Source organism: Anas platyrhynchos, chromosome 22 (assembly GCF_047663525.1).
Source record: "Anas platyrhynchos isolate ZD024472 breed Pekin duck chromosome 22, IASCAAS_PekinDuck_T2T, whole genome shotgun sequence".
In the NCBI taxonomy this organism is placed as follows: Eukaryota; Metazoa; Chordata; class Aves; order Anseriformes; family Anatidae; genus Anas; species Anas platyrhynchos.
Genome location: NC_092608.1, coordinates 7,460,544 through 7,478,920, shown reverse-complemented (window position 1 = coordinate 7,478,920; position 18,377 = coordinate 7,460,544). Strand labels below are relative to the sequence as shown.

The following is an 18,377-nucleotide window of genomic DNA, read 5'->3' as shown; positions in this document are numbered from 1 at the left end:
GGGGAAGCAGTGGGAGCAATCATTCTGGGCTCACCTAATTAACGCTGTCTTGACTAGCAGGAAAAAAGTCATTCACCATCACTGGAACAGATGCTCGGCAGCTTGCGGAACAAGGCAACTAAATATAGTAACAGTTGTCCCCAGCACAAGTGTTGGCCTTCCATATTTTTTTTTTCCCTGTGTTTTCTCCCGGTTAATCTGAAAGAACACGGCTTTGTCCCTTTATTGGTGTTTTAAAGGGCAAGAGGAGTAAAAGCCGCTTAATTGCGTGCCATGTGACTTTGGTATGCCATCTCGTATTCTGTGGGAGAATTAAGATGTTCAGAGGGGCAACCAAGCCCGGGAAAAACCCTGGGTTTTGGGGAACAAACGCGCTCCTTTAAAGTCACTGTGAATGCGTCGCAGATCAGAGCAGCCCTGGAGGAGACGAGTATCGTAACGCTTCTTCAGGCCTGTTGGAAAAGCAGCGAGCTCCCTGGTCCGAGGCGTGTAGGACACCCTCTGGAGAAGCAGTTCGTGTTTCCAACACCGCCGCTCTTTGGAGTTACTCTGCAGTACACGGGCGTAATTGAGAGCACGTGTTTGTTTTCAGCAACTTCCAAATAACATTCGGTCAGCGTACAAAATGTTGTGTCTGATGGTTGGGAGCCTGGGAACACGAAGCCTCCCTGCTCTCTGCTCCATGCGTTGCTGCCCATGGTGAAGGTGGCGCAGCGGGATGCTGGTCGACTGCTCCCCAGCCCGCACGGGGCAGAGCAGTAGGACTGCCACCGGGGGACTGGCTTGGGGCCCTTGGAAGAACCCCCCCGTGGCTGTTCAGTGTTGGAGCTGTTTATTTAGGCCTGCACCGTTTCTCCAGCCTTCCCTGCTTACGCCAGCAGCAGGTCTTTGGGTGCCTTTCCACAGGAACAGGCTTGAGTCGGATGTAGGAGCGCTGCAGTTCTTCTAGTAAAATTCTCGAATACGTTCCCGGGCTTTTATTGCTTACAATCTAGTAATGGTTCTTGGATATCACGTAAGATGCAAACACATGGGTAGTTACACTAAATCAGCTTTGCATATAGAGGTCCCTAACCAGATGTTAGGTTTATCTGAGGAGGAGGCAGGAATATGGATGCAGAATGAACTACTTCTGCTTTTTTTCCCCTCCGTTCTTACCACTTGTAGGTGATGGTGTTTCCACAGCGCAGGCGCTAGCCTTTTTAGCTCAGCGCCTTTGAAAGGAAGGGGAAGGTAAAATTTATGCCTGTGCTTTGTTGAGGCAGTGTCTGGAATATCAGGCAGTGTCGGCACTGGGTTATGCTGTGTTTTACAAACGTCTCCAGTAAGGTGATTGTAGTTTTGCAGAACAGAAAACGCAGGAAGATCGTGGGAAGGCATTCGGTTGGGGGATTAAGGCCTGAGGATTAAGCTAATTGCCCAGAATCGGATGGGAAAGACAGACATGGAAGGCACAAGGCGTGTTCTGCCTTCCTGAGCCTTGGTCTGGCTCCATAGCAAAAGCCTACCTCGCACTGCACGAAGGCTTTTCAGGCGAGGGGCTAAAGGAGCACGGGTGCTGGCGGTGCCCCCGTTTTCCCCAACACCTCTGGTGGTGCTGCCATCCCTGGCCCCAATGGAGAAGCTCCCCGAGCAGCCACCTGCTTCTTCCCCACGGCAGAGCTGTGTCTCCTCGGCACTTTGGGGTCCGCTGGCTGCTCTGTGTTGTACTCTTCGCGTGCACTTTGAGGTGGCAGCTTGGTGACGCCACGCTTGGCAGGGAGATGCCTATAGAATGACTTCAAAGAAACTTAATGAAGAGCCGCACCGAGCACAGATTTGGACTAAGCTTCTATTAAGTGTTTTTAAACGCTGAGCCGTGTTAGAAAGATAAGTGGATGTCAGTTTGTTACAAAATTCTGTCCCCTGGTGAGTCTTGCCAGCGTTGCTTGTTGCCTGAACTTTCTTCAGAGCGTCCTGGTTGCGTGTCCTGGTCCTGTTCTGGCTGAAAGGCTGCTCTGAAGTTACACTGGCTTTTGGTATTTCTTCTGCTTACTCTAAATTCCATTGGTACCATAATAAATAATCCTGATGCCCTTTCTGGTGGATTGCTGAATGCGTAACTCAGTCATGTAAAAGCTCCGTGAGGTTGCTCAACGTGCACGGGAGATGTTTGTTGGAGCTTGAGGGTTGCCGTGGCCGAATCTGGGTCGCTGGAAGCATTTGGCTCCCTGTGGAACCCCTTCTGTGAAGAGAGAAAGCAGGCTGGTGCACGGAGAGCGTAACAGCCCTTGTGAGGCATATGCGGATATTAAACCCATTCATCAACTTAAAACAGGGGACTAGGAAAGGCCTAAAGCTGTTTTTGATAGTCTTGTTGACTGTTTTTTTTTCCCCCCAATGCTTTTCATAGGACAGAAAGTCATGCCAAGTTCTCCGGCAGATGACCTTATTGCAGTCTTAAGGTGTGTCCAAAATTAGGTCCTTGTCTTCGCTGAGGGCCAAGAAACGCCAGCTAGCATTTCATAAGAAAGGAAGCAAATATCCAAATGAGTGGAGGGCAGGCTGTAGTCCTTGGGCACGTTGGTGAGTCAGGACGAACCCAGAGCTTTGTTTTTCCTGAGCCGATGTGCTGCGGCTGCAGACTGACTGGCTGCTCTGGTGGCTTCATGCTGTCGTCAGCTTGTGAGCAGGAGGACGTGTTCTGCACGTGAAGATGCACCTGAGGAGCAATGACAGCCAAAGCGAGGTGTTCTGGTGGTGTTTGGGGACGGTGGGGAGGGGGTGAAGGTGAGGGTCGCCCCTCCTGGCTGCTGTCAGGTTGCTTCAGCTGCTGCTCCTGGAGGTGCTGGTGACGGGGGTGTAAGCAGTTAAGTTGCTTGTGGGGTGGGTAAGGTCTGGTTTTGGTGGCTACCAAAAATAAGCACTTGTGAGATACAGCCTATGTGTTTTTTATTAAGCTCCGTGAACTCGCTGAGGTCTGCGAACGCCCTGAAACCAAAGACTGGAAAGGCAAACATTCTTAAACAATGAACTAAGGAATAAACTAGAAAATATGATTACTCTCCATAATAAGATTTTGAGTTTAGCTGCGTCTTCGGCATGCCAATTTAGAAATCTCGTGGGAGGAATATGAGCCTGAAGATGGAAATTCACAGTGTACAACCAGTCTCGTGGCTTACCTTCACATGAGTCTCTGTAGTGTTCTGAAGATGATTTGAACAGTTAATGAACATCAGACAAAAGCTGCTTTTTTGCTGCCGAGCTAGCAAGGCACTGGCTCGGACCTGATGAGGGTACGTGCGGTGGCAACGCCGGAGCCTTTGCCTTTCTGCGTGCCTGGAGAGCTCCTGTTGTGGCTGGGTCATTTCAGCTTCGGTCTCCTCGGGTCCAAAAACCCGTCCCTAATGCCCGTCTGCAGTAATGTTTTAAGATGTGCTGATGACTTCTGTGTAATGAATAAAACACAGCGACTGCTTTGGTTTCTGCATTTCCATAGTTATTGTTTAACCTACTAACACTGTGTAATCGTTGCATGCAATCTGTAAAATCCTGTAGTGTGAAGATAACATCCCTTAATAAAAGAATAAACAGTTACAGACTTTTCATAAATATACCACAATATATTCCAGGGCCTGCTGCAATCTGATCTGTTAACGGGGTAGATTGACTATGAAGGCAGTGTCTCTGAATTCATTTGAAACAACATACTTCTCAAGACGGATTTTTTGGAAGTGTACCCTGTAGCATTGCATGCGGCTGGCTCCGTACGCTATTTTGTATATTCATGCGTTGTCTGAGGTCCAAATATTCATGGTGACTTGGGTGAGAACGCAGCAGAATTGGGATGCGAAAGGAACATCAATTTTCCGCTCAGAGAAACTAATCATGGGAGACGAGTGGCAGCCTATCTCAGTGACCAGTCTCTGTTTAAAAAACCCAGACACTTTTTAAGAACAAAAGGGAACTTCTTTTGCTTCCTTTCTCTTCCCCTTTTTAATTAAGCTCAACAATTTAAAATTGAAAGCACTTTCTTTTAGTACACTTAGATCTGTGGCGTGCGTGGCCAAATCTAACGAAATCGTGCCGAACATGCTCTGGTCTCATGCCGAAAACGAGATAAATCCGAACATCCCTGGGAGCAGCGTGGGTAGGTGATTCGTGCCAGCACTCTCTGCAGATGGAGGCAATGGTGACTTGTTTGTGTCTTCCTCTTGGATGCCCTCCTATCCAAACACAAGACCTTATGTGTCTTCTGTTACCCTCTGATGTGGTAGGAAACCAGAGCTGGGTTCACACCAAGCTTTTGTCACAGTCGTGACCGGGCACACAATCACGGCTGGTTTTGAAGTAATCTTTTAGCTGAATGAAAAGAGCACTGCCAGGCTGTAACTTTAACGAGCGGCGAATCAGTTTTCCTCCAGGTAGAAACCTGAGCTGCTGATGTCCTCTGTCTGTGGGACTCGTTATGAATAACTTGATGTCCCTGTTGCGGCTGTCCCCGCATGGAGTGAGCTGGGGTCCATCCCATCGTGCTGCTGGCGTGAGTGCCTCCTGTCCCCGCCGGCGGGGGCGGCTGCCAAAAAGCTCACAGAGGCTTATTTCAGCCTTCCCTCTTCAGGCGCTCTGTGGCAGCTGTGGGTGACCCGGAACAGTCAGTAGGGCAAAATAAGAAAGATAAATTGCCAAGTTGGATGTTTAAAGTAGTCATCGCTGGAGGAAAAAGTCTTCCGGCCTCATTCACATCCTGACTGTGAGGAGAATAAAAGCTCAGAATGGATAACTATCTTCCTTGTATACAGAATCAAATCTGATTTAATTTCGGGAATTCGTGCTCGTATGTGTGAGATGCAGCTCTCGGAAAGCCATCTCAGTGTGCGCCTAGGTGGCTAACGATGTGCACAGTGACCTCCTTGTTGTCAAAGCTGAAATGAACCCTTGGTCTTCTCCTGAATTCTCAAACAACTGGTTTGATGTATTAGTAGCAGGGAAGCTTTGCTGTGTTTAAAAAGTAAGTGTGGTTTCAATGCTGACATAGTATATGTGGCTGAGGGAACCCTGAGATGTGTGGGATCTGACAGAGCTCAGGAAGCGTCTCTTCGTCCCCATTGCTTGGAGACTTTGGTCCCACTGCTGGGGTGCTCGTTCCTGCTCTCGCCTAGCTCACCTCAGAGTGATTTCTGACAGTGGGCATCTGGGGGTGAAGCAGATGAGCAGAACAGCGTCAGGAAGGCGCTCTCGTGGTGGTTACTCTGCCGTAGCTGGCTGCGTTAGGGCAGGGAGGGCAGGAGGAGCACCGTCAGTGTGGGTTCTGGCACAATTCCTCTGGTTTCAAGAGAGTGACCTGCCTGGAGCGGGGAGCTGCTGGGGTCGGGGACTTGGAGGTGTCTCTGGGGCTGTGGATCCATGGCTGCTTTCCTTGAGGAATGAATTTCAAGTTGTTGAGGCTGGTTGCTCATTCAGACGGTGGTGGTTCACGGGGAGGAGTGATTCCAGTGCTTGGGATGGTCTTGGTGAGGGCAGACAAATCCACTTTATTTTTATGTTCTTCTGGAATACAGTTTCTTGGAAAACCTATAAAACCTTGTAGGAAGACAGGTTATAAAGTTTGTTTCACTAGAGAAGTATGAACCGGTGATCACTGAGACTCGTAAAGCCTTAAGATGGTACGTATTTAAAGTACTTTACAGCATGGCAGGGAGACCATAATGTTATGACTCTGCATTTTCCTCCATCTGCTGCTGAATACATGCAAAGCAGGGCTTGGAGAAGCAAAACTGAGATGGGGATTTACCCTTTCATGTAAGAATGAAAAACCTGATTAAGCAGGAGATGCCCCTACAGTTGCAATGCAAGTACATTCTAAAATTGAATCTGACCAAATCCTAAAAGCATTCACTCAAACAAAAAGGCTTGGGCAATTCCTGTTCAGAAAGCATTTAGTGTAGCCTATCACCACCAGCATTGTGGAAGAAAATCTGCCGATTGTGCTTTAAGCTGGAAGGAGAGATGCCCTGGAGATAGAATTTGGTGGCAGTGCATCTAGTGCGTAGTAACGCGGTGCCGTGCGTCTGTGTGGGTTGGAGGAGAAAGAATCACGGTGTGTTGGCCTGGATAGAGTGTGGTTGAGTGTGTTCTCTGCCTTGCAGGGCTCCTGCAAATTTCTGTAACCTCTTCGGGCTTCTGGGATTAATTTTACTGTTCAAGAACAGTCTAATTCTTATGTATTCTGATCTGCAAAGAGAGCAAGACTGATGTGATCTTGCCCTGCATGCATATCTCCCCTAATCACTGTAGAACCCGTTAGCCAGTTTCAGCTAAACTCGAGGGCAGAGGAGATGCTCGCAGTCTCAGAGATGCAATGTTCCTGCGCGTTTCATGAAAACAAGCGGTTTTAATAGAGGAGGGAGACCTGATTAGCGGCCCCATGGAGAGAAAAGCTGCAGCGTGCGTACAACCCTTATTAGACATTAAAGAATCCACATGGGAGAGAGGTGTTCCTAACCGTGGGAAAAGCTGCAGTGGGAACTGGCATTTATTGGACGCCAGGGAATTCGACCTCAAGACATGCATCCATAAGAAATGAGTCTTCATTATTACTGCACACAAAGCTGCTTTGATTTTTTTTTTTTTTAATAATACGAAAATGTGTATTACCGGTAAGCCCTGCCATGGCTGCTTGTGTACTTCTCCATGGTGCAGAAGTGGCTGCTGGCACAAGTTCCTTACCAGCGGAGCTTCTGTCACTTTGCTGCGTGGCCATGGCAGCTGTATTGATGGAGCTTTAGCCCACACCGTTCAGCACGCAGCCCCTCGCTGCAGGATGGTCAGGGTTTGCCTTCTGACTGCAAGGCTGGTGTTGCAGGAGCTGCAGCGAGGTGCTACATGAAACCAGGAAAGGCTGAGGGCTTTTCCCAGCTTGCTTCAGGTGATCCCGGTGCCCAGAACGCAGCATTAACACCTCGGCGGTATCCAGACGGTGACTTTGCCATGAAGATGTAAATAAAATATTGTAATTAGGATTGACTTCTACTTTGGATCCTAAAATGGAGCATTCAGCTGAGCTGTAAGCAAGAGGCGAGCGCTTATTTCAGCATGGAGTTATCTACCAGACTATCTGATATGCCGAGCGTGTTGCTCTTAAATAACAGGTATCAGAAGTATCAGTGAATGTGCCTATGCTAGCTTTTTAATTTCCTACTTTGTCATCTCTCACTGAGGGATTACGAGCATAGACAAAGCCCTCGCTGTTCTCAGTGCGTGGCAGAAACACGTGCTGTATCTCATTAACAAAACCCCTGTTTGTAGTCGGAGCTGGGAGATTTCCCATAAAATGCTGTTAGGCTAAAGCGAGCAGGGAAATGCAGGATAGGCCTGGGCTTGGCTAGTATTTCGGGCTGAGGGGAGTTGGGGTCGGCGCGTTAAGGGTTCAGCCCCATCATGTCAGCAGTTTGCCTTAGCGCCGTAACCTGGTTGATGGTTTGTGCTCCTGAACTTGGAGAATTGTTTAAAAATCTTTATTGCTAGAGAGCTAGCAAGAATGCCCTGCAGAACTTTATTCCCCACCCCTCCCCCTCTGAAAGGTCTCAGAGCTAATAAAGATCACTCTAAACAAGTTTTAAAGCAGCTAAGATTGCAATCTAGAAAAGCATGGGAGCTTGGTAATTAGGGCGTGTTTCTGAATCACTGCTGCCACAAGGTCTGTTCGCCGTACGGTTTGAAAACCGGCACTCCTTGTGATACGGAGAGCTTTTATTTTGCGTGGTTTTGTGAAGGTAAAGGTTTTCAAAGCCTTACATTGTGTGGATTCACCACTCACCGACAAGCTCCCCTACTCTTGATCATCCAGAACGCTACCCCGGCCGCTTGTGATGGCTTATCATTGTAGAAACAGTCATTTTGTGCAAAGAAAGGTAGAAGTAAAGGCATGGAATTTGCTTTATTTTTAGCCATCTTTAACGTGACATAGCAGCTGGAGATAGGGAGCGTCCGTGCCCTACGTTGGATCTCTGGAGGCTGCTGGAAGTGCTCCATACGTCGCTGGCAGCTTTGTGCCGCTACCCTCGTCCTGCTTGGTCCCTGCGTGCTTCCCCTGAGAACCCTGTGCTTGGAAAACGGGGAAGATGGGGCGCTTGGAGGAGGGTTCCACGCTGGTGCAGTCGGGTTCTGTAAAGGGGCGTGTGTGTAGGTGCATTAGATAAACACTCTGGAACGTCACAGGATTTTCACCATGAGCCTGAAGAGCCAGTTGTTCGGTTTCAAAGACAGGTGAGGGATTTCTGAGGCGCTCCGTGCTCCGCGGTCAGGCACCTTCGGTGCTGGGCAGTGGTGTCCAGCTGGTCGCAGTGAGTCCTGCAGCGAGGTCTGCCTGCACAGCAGCTGCCAGCGAAGGCCGGGGGCCGTGCGTACGTTTCCATGGTCGTCATTAAGCGTTCGCGATCCTGTTTGACAAATTCTCCAGGTTTGAGTGACAGGCTTACAAAGACGAGCAATTGTGGCTCGTCAGGTGACGGTTCCGCGCATGCTGTTCATTTTAAGTAGTTTTCCAGGACTGCGGGATTCAGCCTGTTCTCTGCTGAGATTGCGTTCCCATTAGCGTGCATTATTTTTGTCCCAGCCCTGCGCACGCACTTATTTATGGCCTGCCTCTGGGTTTGCTTTCTGCTATCGATTGGTTGCTGTTCTCATGAAAGGACCCAAACCCAATAATGCAGTATGTGTGTGGTCTGAGTACCTTTTGTTTAGACTCCTCTGTTCTGTATCTGTAAGCTCTCAATTCTTCCTTCCGTGCTAGACATGTGATGATATTTGACCAAAGATATCCTGGTCCTCTGCTGAAGGCATGACTGGAAGCCGAATGTAATTCCAAAGGCTTGTGCCACGTAAAAGCACCTAAATATTTTCCATGGCAAGAAACGTACGTGGTTATAATGAACACAAAGCACAGAATATGGTGGCACATGGCTTCTTAGGCCTGTTGTCTTCCCTCTCCATGGTCTGTGCCATCATTGGCGTGGCAATGAGGGCCACGGCCACGCTGGTGGCCCTGGGGCTTGGCTCTGAGCAGTGTTTCCTAAAAAGAGCTGGTGGTGGGCTGGGGAGCGGTGATCCATGCCAGCAGGAGAGCCCAGAAGGGACGCCCACGGAGGTGGCCTGGTGGCAGGATCCCTCCGGAGCCGGTACCGGCAGCCTCGGTGCCAGCACTGCCCCGCCACGGGAGTAAAGCGCAGCTCCGGGAGCACGCGGGCTGGCCTGGCCTTACAAATAAGGAGAAGCGAGGCAGACATCTGGCTAAGTATTACTTCAGGTCACATCGTTTTGTTATGAAATAACAGCAGAGGCAGAGGAACGCGATTGGCGGGGGGAAGCTTCACGCTGTGTGCGCCTTTTACTGAATACTGCAGGCCGTGACTTGCCTGCGCCGTAGCACAACCCGGCGCACAAAACGCCGCCCGAGCACTCCCGATGGCTAAAGATAGCTGGCTGGAGTCGGAGTGAGCCCAGGTGGATCCAGAATACCCAGCTGTCCCCTCGCAGCGGTGTCTTCTCAAATCGAGCCCCTAATGAGCGGTGCAGAAGCGAGCACAGGAAGCCTGTGTTATTTTTGATCTTGCGATGTGTCTCGCGTGCAGGAGTACTGGGCGTAGCATTGTGCCGACTTCTCACCAGCACTCGGGTGATGTTTTTGTAGGCTGACCTGCAGAATTCTGCAGTGCTGGAAATGGGTGGGTATGAAGGGTTTGTGCAGGCTTGGGGGAGTCAGCATGAGAAATGAGGAAGTGATCCGAATTAAAGTGGGAATCAAGGAAAGCAGTTTAAATTAAAAAAGCGATCGCCCCTCTGATTCCAAGCTACCTTTTCCTACCATGCGTATGCCATCTTTAAGGAGCTTAAACGCTTTATAAAACCACTCGGCTAAATGGTAATATTGGCTTACTGAATATTTGGCTTTCTCGTCATCCGCCCTTTGTTCGAAACGCCTTTGCTCGAGGAGGGCAGAGGCCGCTCATGCCCGGGAAGACGCCCGCTGCACGCGGCGAGGAGCGCAGGGCTGCGGCCGGTGGCGACGCGGTGCCCGGGGAGCCGGCACAGCTCGGGCCAGCACCGCTGGCGTGCGGCGTTCCCCAGCCGCCGCGTTGTCTGCCGGTACGGGAGGAGGCTGGGGCGCCAGGAGCGTGCCGAGAGGCCGTGCCAAGAGCCCAGAGACATTTCGGCTGCTTGATTATAGAGGTGCTTTGATCTACAGTGAATAAACCGATAATGGTTAAATGACGAATTCCTTTTCTTTGTCTGAAAAGCTGGATTAGCGTAGCTTTGTTCAGGCAGTGATTAGCTAGCAACTTTTTTTTCTGAAAGGGCCACCAGATTTCTGTTTATCGCGCGGTGTTACAATCGTGCACTGGTGGAGGGGCTCGCTGACATAACAGCCCTGGTGTGTCGGCTGTGGGTCTGGTTGAACTATAAACCCCTCTGAAAACACGGCCCCAGCCTGCTTCGCTACGATACGGGACGGGCTTGGAGCTAATGATTAATCGTCATGAGTTCCCCGGGCGGAGAGGCATTAAAAGCCTTGCTTTCATTAGGGTCCGAGGATTCAGAGCTCAGCGAACGCCTCTTTGTTTTCTGCCGGGTCTGCCAGCGATTGTGAAATGCAGCTCGGACGGGGCTGACGCATAGGTGCAGGGATGGGCGGCGCGGCTTTAGAGGAGCCGCTCTGCGAACGTTACCAAAGGTCGCGGCGATGCCTCCGGTCCTCCTTTGTCCCCTCTTCCCAGCCCTTGGGACCCGGACAAAGGTTGCGTTGCGCAGTCGGCTGCTCCTCGCAGCGCCTTTGCCTCCATCTTGCCTCTGCTCGCCGTCTGCTGCCGCCTCGCCTCCCCCAGCCCTCCCGAGAGCATCGTTCTCTTGCCATGTGTTGTTCTGCTGCAGTAACCCGTCTCGTGATGCGGCACTGCAGATCTCCCCTCCTCTCCCCAGGGGATTGGATGCGGAGCGATGCGGTCCTCGTCCCAGTGGCGCGGCACCGAAGGATGCGTGTGGTCCCCGGGCACCGACCTCGCCGGGCAAGGAGGACGCGGACCTTCCCCACCGGCGGCTGGCCTCGCGTGCTTAGGGCTCGCTGCATCTCAGTTTTCTCTTGTCCCCCCATCTGCTTGTGCTCCCTTTCTCCTCCCCCCTCCCAGCTCCCTGGCTTGCAGCAAAGACGATTGTTATAGATTATCCCCGGGGCTCGACAAGGGCATGGTGCAGGACACCAGAGCACGGCGTGTATTTGTGGAGCTGGATTAACGCGCCCGCCCCGAGCAGGGTGATTTAGGGCTGTGGCTGCAGGGGAATACAGGAGGAGCCTCCCCCACCCGTTTCTGGTTTAGGGAAAAAAAATACATTGTCCCACATTTCACAGCAGTTTTTTTTTTTTTTTTTTTTTTAATCCTTGAAATAGCTGGCAACCAAAGTACGCTTCTCCCAATATAAAATTTGAGCTCTGCCTGCAAGAGGTGTGCGTTTGCTGGGTGATTTTGCTGGTAGATGAGGAGCATACTACATTGACGTTCTGTATTTTCTACACTTCCTGGACAGCATTAGTTTGAATATTTGAATGTTTTAGCACATTTCTGGATCTTCTGCAGCCAAAGAAAATAGGTGAGGTCTGTCTGTGTGTATGTTATAATAACAGGTACGTGCCGTGATTTCAAAATTAGGGAATAAAAGAATTATCAGGATAGTGAGTGGGAACAGTCAGAGAGCTCATTTCTGATGTAACTGGCAGGCAGCACTTCATATTAAGTAGGCTCTGGTGATTGCAGTCAGAGAGGTCAATTAGGATTTCATTTTTTTTGAGGAGTGTTAAGACATTTACGTTTTTTTTTTGTTTTTTTTTTTTTTTAAACGGAAGATTGTAGACAAAGTATGGACTCACATTGCCAGAAACCAAATGTGTAAACAGTGAGCAAAAGGAAGGTACATGTTCGAACCAGTCAGCTCTGTACCTGCAGCATTTAGAAAAAAAAACTCAAAGGAAAGCGAAGTTAAAGCACTGTCCTATTGCAACAGCTTTTCTTTTGTTTGTAGAGAACTGGCACTGAAATGCACGATAAAGGGGCTTAGGTGATGGTAACTAACATGCCTTGTTATTTTTTGTATTTTTGTCTCATTTGTTCATGGCAATCAGTCTAATTTTTTTTTTTCAAATGGGCTCTTCCTGTTTTCCTTCCCCCTTCTTCCTTTCCTGTTGCTTCTCCCTTTACACGTGCTACATCCAGTCAGGCCCTTTTTTATTTTTTTTTCCTTGCAAAAATTTTAGGAAACACGTGCTCTACTTCCCTGGTCTTTCTAAATCTTGCCTTCAAGGTAAGATTTTATAACCTCACCCAGCCTCAGAAGGGTGCAGACTCGGAGAAGAACCTTTCCTGCAGGACCATCATTTGTTCCTTGCTGTTTTTCGTTATAATAAAAAATGACCAGCGCATCACTTTGGTATCAGAGATTAGAAAGCTCCTCTGAGAACGAACATTACTGTGCTGGACCCGTGAGTACAAGGGCTGCAAGCTCTGCTCTGGGCAGCGCACAGCCACGAGCGCGTCCCATGCGCGTCCCTGCCTTTTTGCATCTAACAAGGAGCTTTTAGGCTGGCTTGAACGATGCTCTTGTTTGTGCATATATCCCTTAAGGAGCAGCGTGCCGTATTTGGTGGAGTAAAAAATAGAGAAGAATGAAGCCTAAATCCAATCCAGATCACATACGAAGCAGAGTAGGTCGGATTGGAATGAGGAGGCAGGTTTTCAAATCGTGTTTAAGAATTAGTCATCCAATAACAATGACGAAGTATGAAGGTATATTGAAAGCCGTGCATAAACTGGAGTCAGATGCGGGTTCTGACAGTATTTGCTCATCAGACGGGCGATTGTATTAGTTTTTTTTATGCATCTGTAGCTGAAAACAGCTTTTCTTGTTTAAGATCTGTTTACATCTGTTCGGCATTGTGCTGCCTTTGGGAATAGAAAAAATTTTGCAATAGTTCTTTACACACTTTACAAATATTTCTTCATTATTTTTTCATTTGTGTATCCCTTTCCAGTTCGCCAGTACATTCCAAAATACGTCTTTTGCCTCTTGTTGTCATGAATTAACATCTGAGGTCACAAGCCCTTACCTGCTTGGCTAAACCTGGCTGAGAGAATGACCAAAACGTGACGTGCGGTTCCAAGCTCTTTTAAAATACTGCCCTGTTCCCCCTTTCCATTTAATCCTCTCTGCTATGAGTCGATGCCAGTGTTTGGAGACATTTTGACATCACGTTTTCTCACGTGCACAAAGGTGGTGCCTTTTTGCTCCTGGGCAGCTGCTGGCCGGGCAGCACCCGCATTGCAGAAACCCCGCGGCGTGCGCTCAGGGTTGGAGGTGCGCCCTGCAGTGTCCTGCGTGGGGCTGGGCTGGTGGCATGGGTTATGTGCAGAGCAGGGCAGTGGAGTTGCTGTGTCAAGGTCATTTATTTCTCAAGAAGATTCTCGGGATGTCTTTATTTTTACTTGTTGTGACACGGTTTTGTGTTAATTATGTCTTGCTCGTCAGATTAAAAATCAGAAGGGCTGCTCTAGTTGCGAACACCTTTCTATTTCTTCAGCTGCTGTTGCTCTGTTATTATAAAAGGGGAGATGGCGTGATAGGCTAGCCAAAAGTGAGGAGGGTTGAAATTATTCTGGAAAGGGCATTTGGCTTTTTCCCCCCGTTTTGGAAATGCTTCCTCCAGCCTCTGCTGTGTTTTGAGATTGGTTTTCCTGCCATGCGTGAAGGGCAAATGGTTTGAAAGTGATGTTGTTTTTTCTCTAGGCAATGTTATTAAATACGGTCTTTTTCTGCTTGCATTAATAGTTTTTCTTTTCCTTTCTTTTCTTGCAGATATGGACGTGTTGAAAGTGTCAAAATTCTCCCTAAGAGGGGGTCGGAAGGCGGAGTGGCAGCGTTTGTGGATTTTGTGGACATCAAAAGTGCGCAGAAGGCACACAACTCTGTCAACAAAATGGGAGATAGAGACCTACGGACGGATTATAATGAACCAGGAACCATTCCCAGTGCTGCTCGGGGATTGGATGATACAGTTTCCATAGCATCTCGTAGTAGAGAGGTTTCTGGGTTCAGAGGAGGTGGCGGGGGGCCCACTTACGGCCCCCCACCATCGCTTCATGCACGGGAAGGACGTTATGAGCGGAGACTTGATGGGTAAGTTCCAAGGTTTCTCTAGGCAGGTATTTTGTATTTGATATGGTGAGAAACACAAACTCGTATATAAGGGGCCCCAGATGGATTTAAAATTTTGGGAATTATCTATGTTTCCTATTTTGGGTTGGAAACGGAAGTGATTTCTATCCCAGTGGCTGGTACCTTGTGGATCCATAGAGGATGTTTTCTGCAGCTGGTTGGATATCTACACTTGAAATAAGGTGGTTTTAAGATGGAAGATTTCCTTTGGCCAGCATCGCTATTGGAGTTACTCTTTTCTAGAAGTAATGATTCCATTTCTTGGATAATATTAAGGCCTTATTCGGATGTATCCCTACTGCCAGATGGAGTTATCTTACTACAACATGTGGTGAAGTTCTGTATGGAGTATCTTCGGAATACTAGAACCTAAAATTCTGTGAAAGCTTGATGCCTAGTTCTCAGTTCTCACTATACGCAGTTTATATGTTAATTGGATTGTCACCAAAAATTTCCTAGTAGAATTTAATGATACAGTCCCTTGGATTCTACAAACAACACTTAGCCATGGAAATAACGCTCGGATGGAGAAGACCGAAGGCAGCTTGTGATGTTTCCATTTTGGATCTACATCATTTCCAAGTTATTGGGATTATTCTTTCTGATGGTATTGACAAAAAGAGCTGATGGACATTACTAAATTTTGGAAATTATATATATTTTTTAATGCTGGGATAAGAACTACTGCCTTGAATTTATTGGATGGTGTACAATCAAGACGTCAGTAGCCATGGGGAGTGGATTACTATCTAGTCTCTTAAAAAGCTCTTTGCTGCTCCACATTAAACGTACTTTAGTTTTTAAGGACGTGGCGCTAATAATCAGTTTGTGGATACACCAATCAAAAATGACTGGGCTGGATGGTTACAAAGGCGGATAGAGGATGCCTGCTGGCCAACAGCGATGAGTGCCCTCGTGCGTTGGGTGAACTACCAGCTGCTTGATTCAGTCATAGGGCTGGAAGTTAAAATAATGGATCTATTTAAGTGCCTTCTGTCTCAAGAAAGAAGTCTGGGGGTTTCAGAGTTATGGTTTCAGTCTGGGACTACTTGCTTCCAGTGGAATTTTTTTTTTGTCTTGTCACTAAGATTTTTTTTTCTTGTTGGTTCATCTAAAATATCATTTGACACCCTTGCCCATTAAGAAGGTGGATTACCCCTATAAGAGGGGCCAAAATTGGGGAAGTTATGTTCACAATTCTCTCCCTAGATTTAATTGGGAATATAGGTCGTGTTTCCACACTTGGAAAAGGTTGGTATGTCCTGCCCTGTGTATATTAGCCCCTCTCCTAACCCAAGTCAAACCCTCTCTTTCCACTAACTCCAGTAGCACTTAGTACTAATAGATAAATCAAAAAAGCACTGTAGCCATTAGATTTTCAGCTCTGCTAGCTCCTCTGTCTGTCTTCTGTGTCCTTCTCATGGATAAGGACTTTGTTCTTTTATGTCAGCTATAGCAGTAACCCTTTAGAAAATACTGCTTTTTCTCTTACCTGATTAAATCAGCTTTCACTGATTAACACTTTGTAGGATGCTAAATGCAATCATTTATAAAAATGTTGATCCTGGTCCTTCAAAAGGGGGAGAAAAGAGACATGTTTCTGTTCTAGACCCTGAAATATCTTTAAAAACATTGTTGTGAGCAAGAGATGAGGCAACAATGAATTTTAAGCACGTATATATGTTAATGAAATTTTCTGTTGCACTGGTTAGGTAGTTTGTTACATATAATTTCTGAGAAAAAAAAAATGCAGGCGAGACATGAGTTCTGCAGAAAGCCTGAAAATGAGTTATAATTGAACAGCAGAGGGTGAATATATTTAGAGGATTAAGGATCTAGTGATTCATTGGGGAAGGAATTGAACTTCCCGAGATGCTAATCAAAAAAGATTCAAATCTGATTTTGAGTTTATAAAAGATACCTGAAATATTTCTGCCATTTTAAATGGAAGGCAGACCCGTGATGCAGGAGAGGCAAAGGAAGTACAAGGAGGAATTGGGTTATTAGGATTCAGGGGACCGAAGTGACTAATAATTGATTCTGAAAGAAGAATCTGAGAAGGCTGAGGAAAAGGTTGAAATGTCCTTCATGAGATGGATAATTAAATTTTTAAATTAACTTTGGTTACCCTGACATATTTAGAATGTTGCAAGTATTTCTTAAATGCTCAACGTAATCATTCTTGATCTTTCATTTTGTGGAGGTAACTTAGACATACCGTCCTGGTATTTGTCTAAATTAGACTACTAAACCATACGTAATGTTCCTTTAACTTTACCTGTCAGTTTTGCTATATCTTTATTTGAGAGATCACACTAACATTCTTAGAACATAGAGCTTTCCTTAATTGACATACAAAATGTTTGAAATACTAAAACAAAATGGGTCATAGCTACTTCAAACTAGCGTGCCTATAAAGATAACAAATTCTGTGATTGCAGTAACAATAGCAGTCTCAACAAACATCTATTGAAAAACTTAATTTATACTCTTTGTATAGGGTTTTAGTATATTTTCCGGGCCTGCATCTTTTTTAGGAGTTATGAATACTTGCAATTTAAGTATTCTGACATCAGTAACCAGGATGTTTATTGAGGGTATGCAGCTTTAACAAGAGTTGAGTGTAGCTCTCTGATAAAAAGCAAAATCCCCCCTAAGAGGATGAAATATTTTAGAACAGCAACAAGAAAACCCCTAATTTTCTGGGCTTCTGTGTGGGTAATACTACCCCTTTTGAAAGCAGCTTCTTACCTCTAGGTTATGCTTTGCACTGAGGCTTTCATGGCTACAGCCCAATTTATGATGCCATTTTTGCAGAAGGATAATTACAATAGCTCCAGTAATTATGAAATTGAAGAAAAATTTCTGAAGCTCTAAAGCAAAAATAGAAAACAATTGCTTATTATGATGTTAAAACATGAAGTTTTCCTTGTTTACTGCATTTAAAAGAAAACAAGCAAACAAAAAAAACTCACAGCAATTTAAAGGAGGAGTCTGCACTAGAAGGCAGTATTTTGTTCTGTGCAGGCAAGGTGCTGGTCATGAAAGCCTAATACGTGTTTAAAACAAAATGATTGCTCAGCTTTATTGTATATGAATATAACTTTAGAGTCAAGTAAAATGTTTTAAGTTTGTCAGTGTTTGCTTGATAGGTTATCGCTGTTTAGTGGAGAAGCAGTTGCAAAAATAAATTAAGTGCTGAAGTGAATGTTTGCATGATTTGCTTTTAGTTGTGCTTGCCCCTTTCTGATTGATTAAATATTTTTCCCCCCTCCTAAATGCAGGGCTTCAGATAACAGGGAGCGTGCTTATGAACATAGTGCCTATGGACACCATGAACGGGGGACGGGAGGATTTGATCGGACAAGACATTACGATCAGGATTACTATAGAGATCCTCGAGAGCGGACTTTACAACATGGGCTCTATTATACTTCTCGGAGTCGAAGTCCAAACCGTTTTGATGCTCACGACCCCCGTTACGAACCTAGGGCCCGGGAGCAGTTTACATTGCCCAGTGTGGTACACAGGGATATCTACAGGGATGATATTACACGGGAGGTACGAGGCAGAAGGCCAGAACGGAATTACCAGCACAGCAGGAGTCGGTCACCGCATTCGTCCCAGTCCCGGACCCAGTCCCCGCAGCGGCTGGCCAGCCAAGCGTCCAGGCCCGCGCGCTCCCCCAGTGGCAGCGGGTCGAGGAGTCGGTCCTCGAGCAGTGACTCCATCAGCAGCAGCAGCAGTACCAGCAGCGACAGGTAGGTCACTCACGGCTGCGACTGATGTGGCGTTGCCCTACCCAACGCGACCGGTGCGTGAGGTTTGTGCTCTGGGCTGGTGTTGTTTCCTAAGGCACACGGCGAGGAATTGGGAGCCCAGGCTGTGAAAACAGAAGGTGTTTTGCAGCAGTGCACTGTTCACTGGTGTAGAAGTAAGCTGGCGTGAAAAGTAAAAAGACCAAGTTGGCACGAAACAAATCCAAGGGGAGTGCTGTTGCCGTTGTTGATTATTTTTGCGGTGGATTCGTGTAGTGTCCGTAAGGTGCTAGCTAGGCAAAATGGGGAAGTGCAAACACAAGGCCCTGCTGAATCCCTGGCTGCTGTCTCCATGTTTGGAGAATGGAGTAATTATTTTAT

At 47.2% G+C, this 18,377-nt stretch overlaps 1 protein-coding gene across 4 annotated transcripts in view; it reads left to right on the top strand.

The window, feature by feature from the left end:
* The window catches only part of SPEN (spen family transcriptional repressor), a 65,663-nt gene that overhangs the window by 3,277 nt on the left and 44,009 nt on the right, over positions 1–18,377 (top strand). For 3 of the 4 annotated variants that reach the window (XM_072026946.1, XM_027443090.3, XM_027443089.3), the window contains exons 2-3: positions 13,879–14,199; positions 17,523–17,999. In XM_072026946.1, coding sequence (XP_071883047.1) covers positions 13,879–14,199; positions 17,523–17,999 — 798 coding nt within the window. The other variant, XM_072026945.1, reaches the window with a different exon arrangement.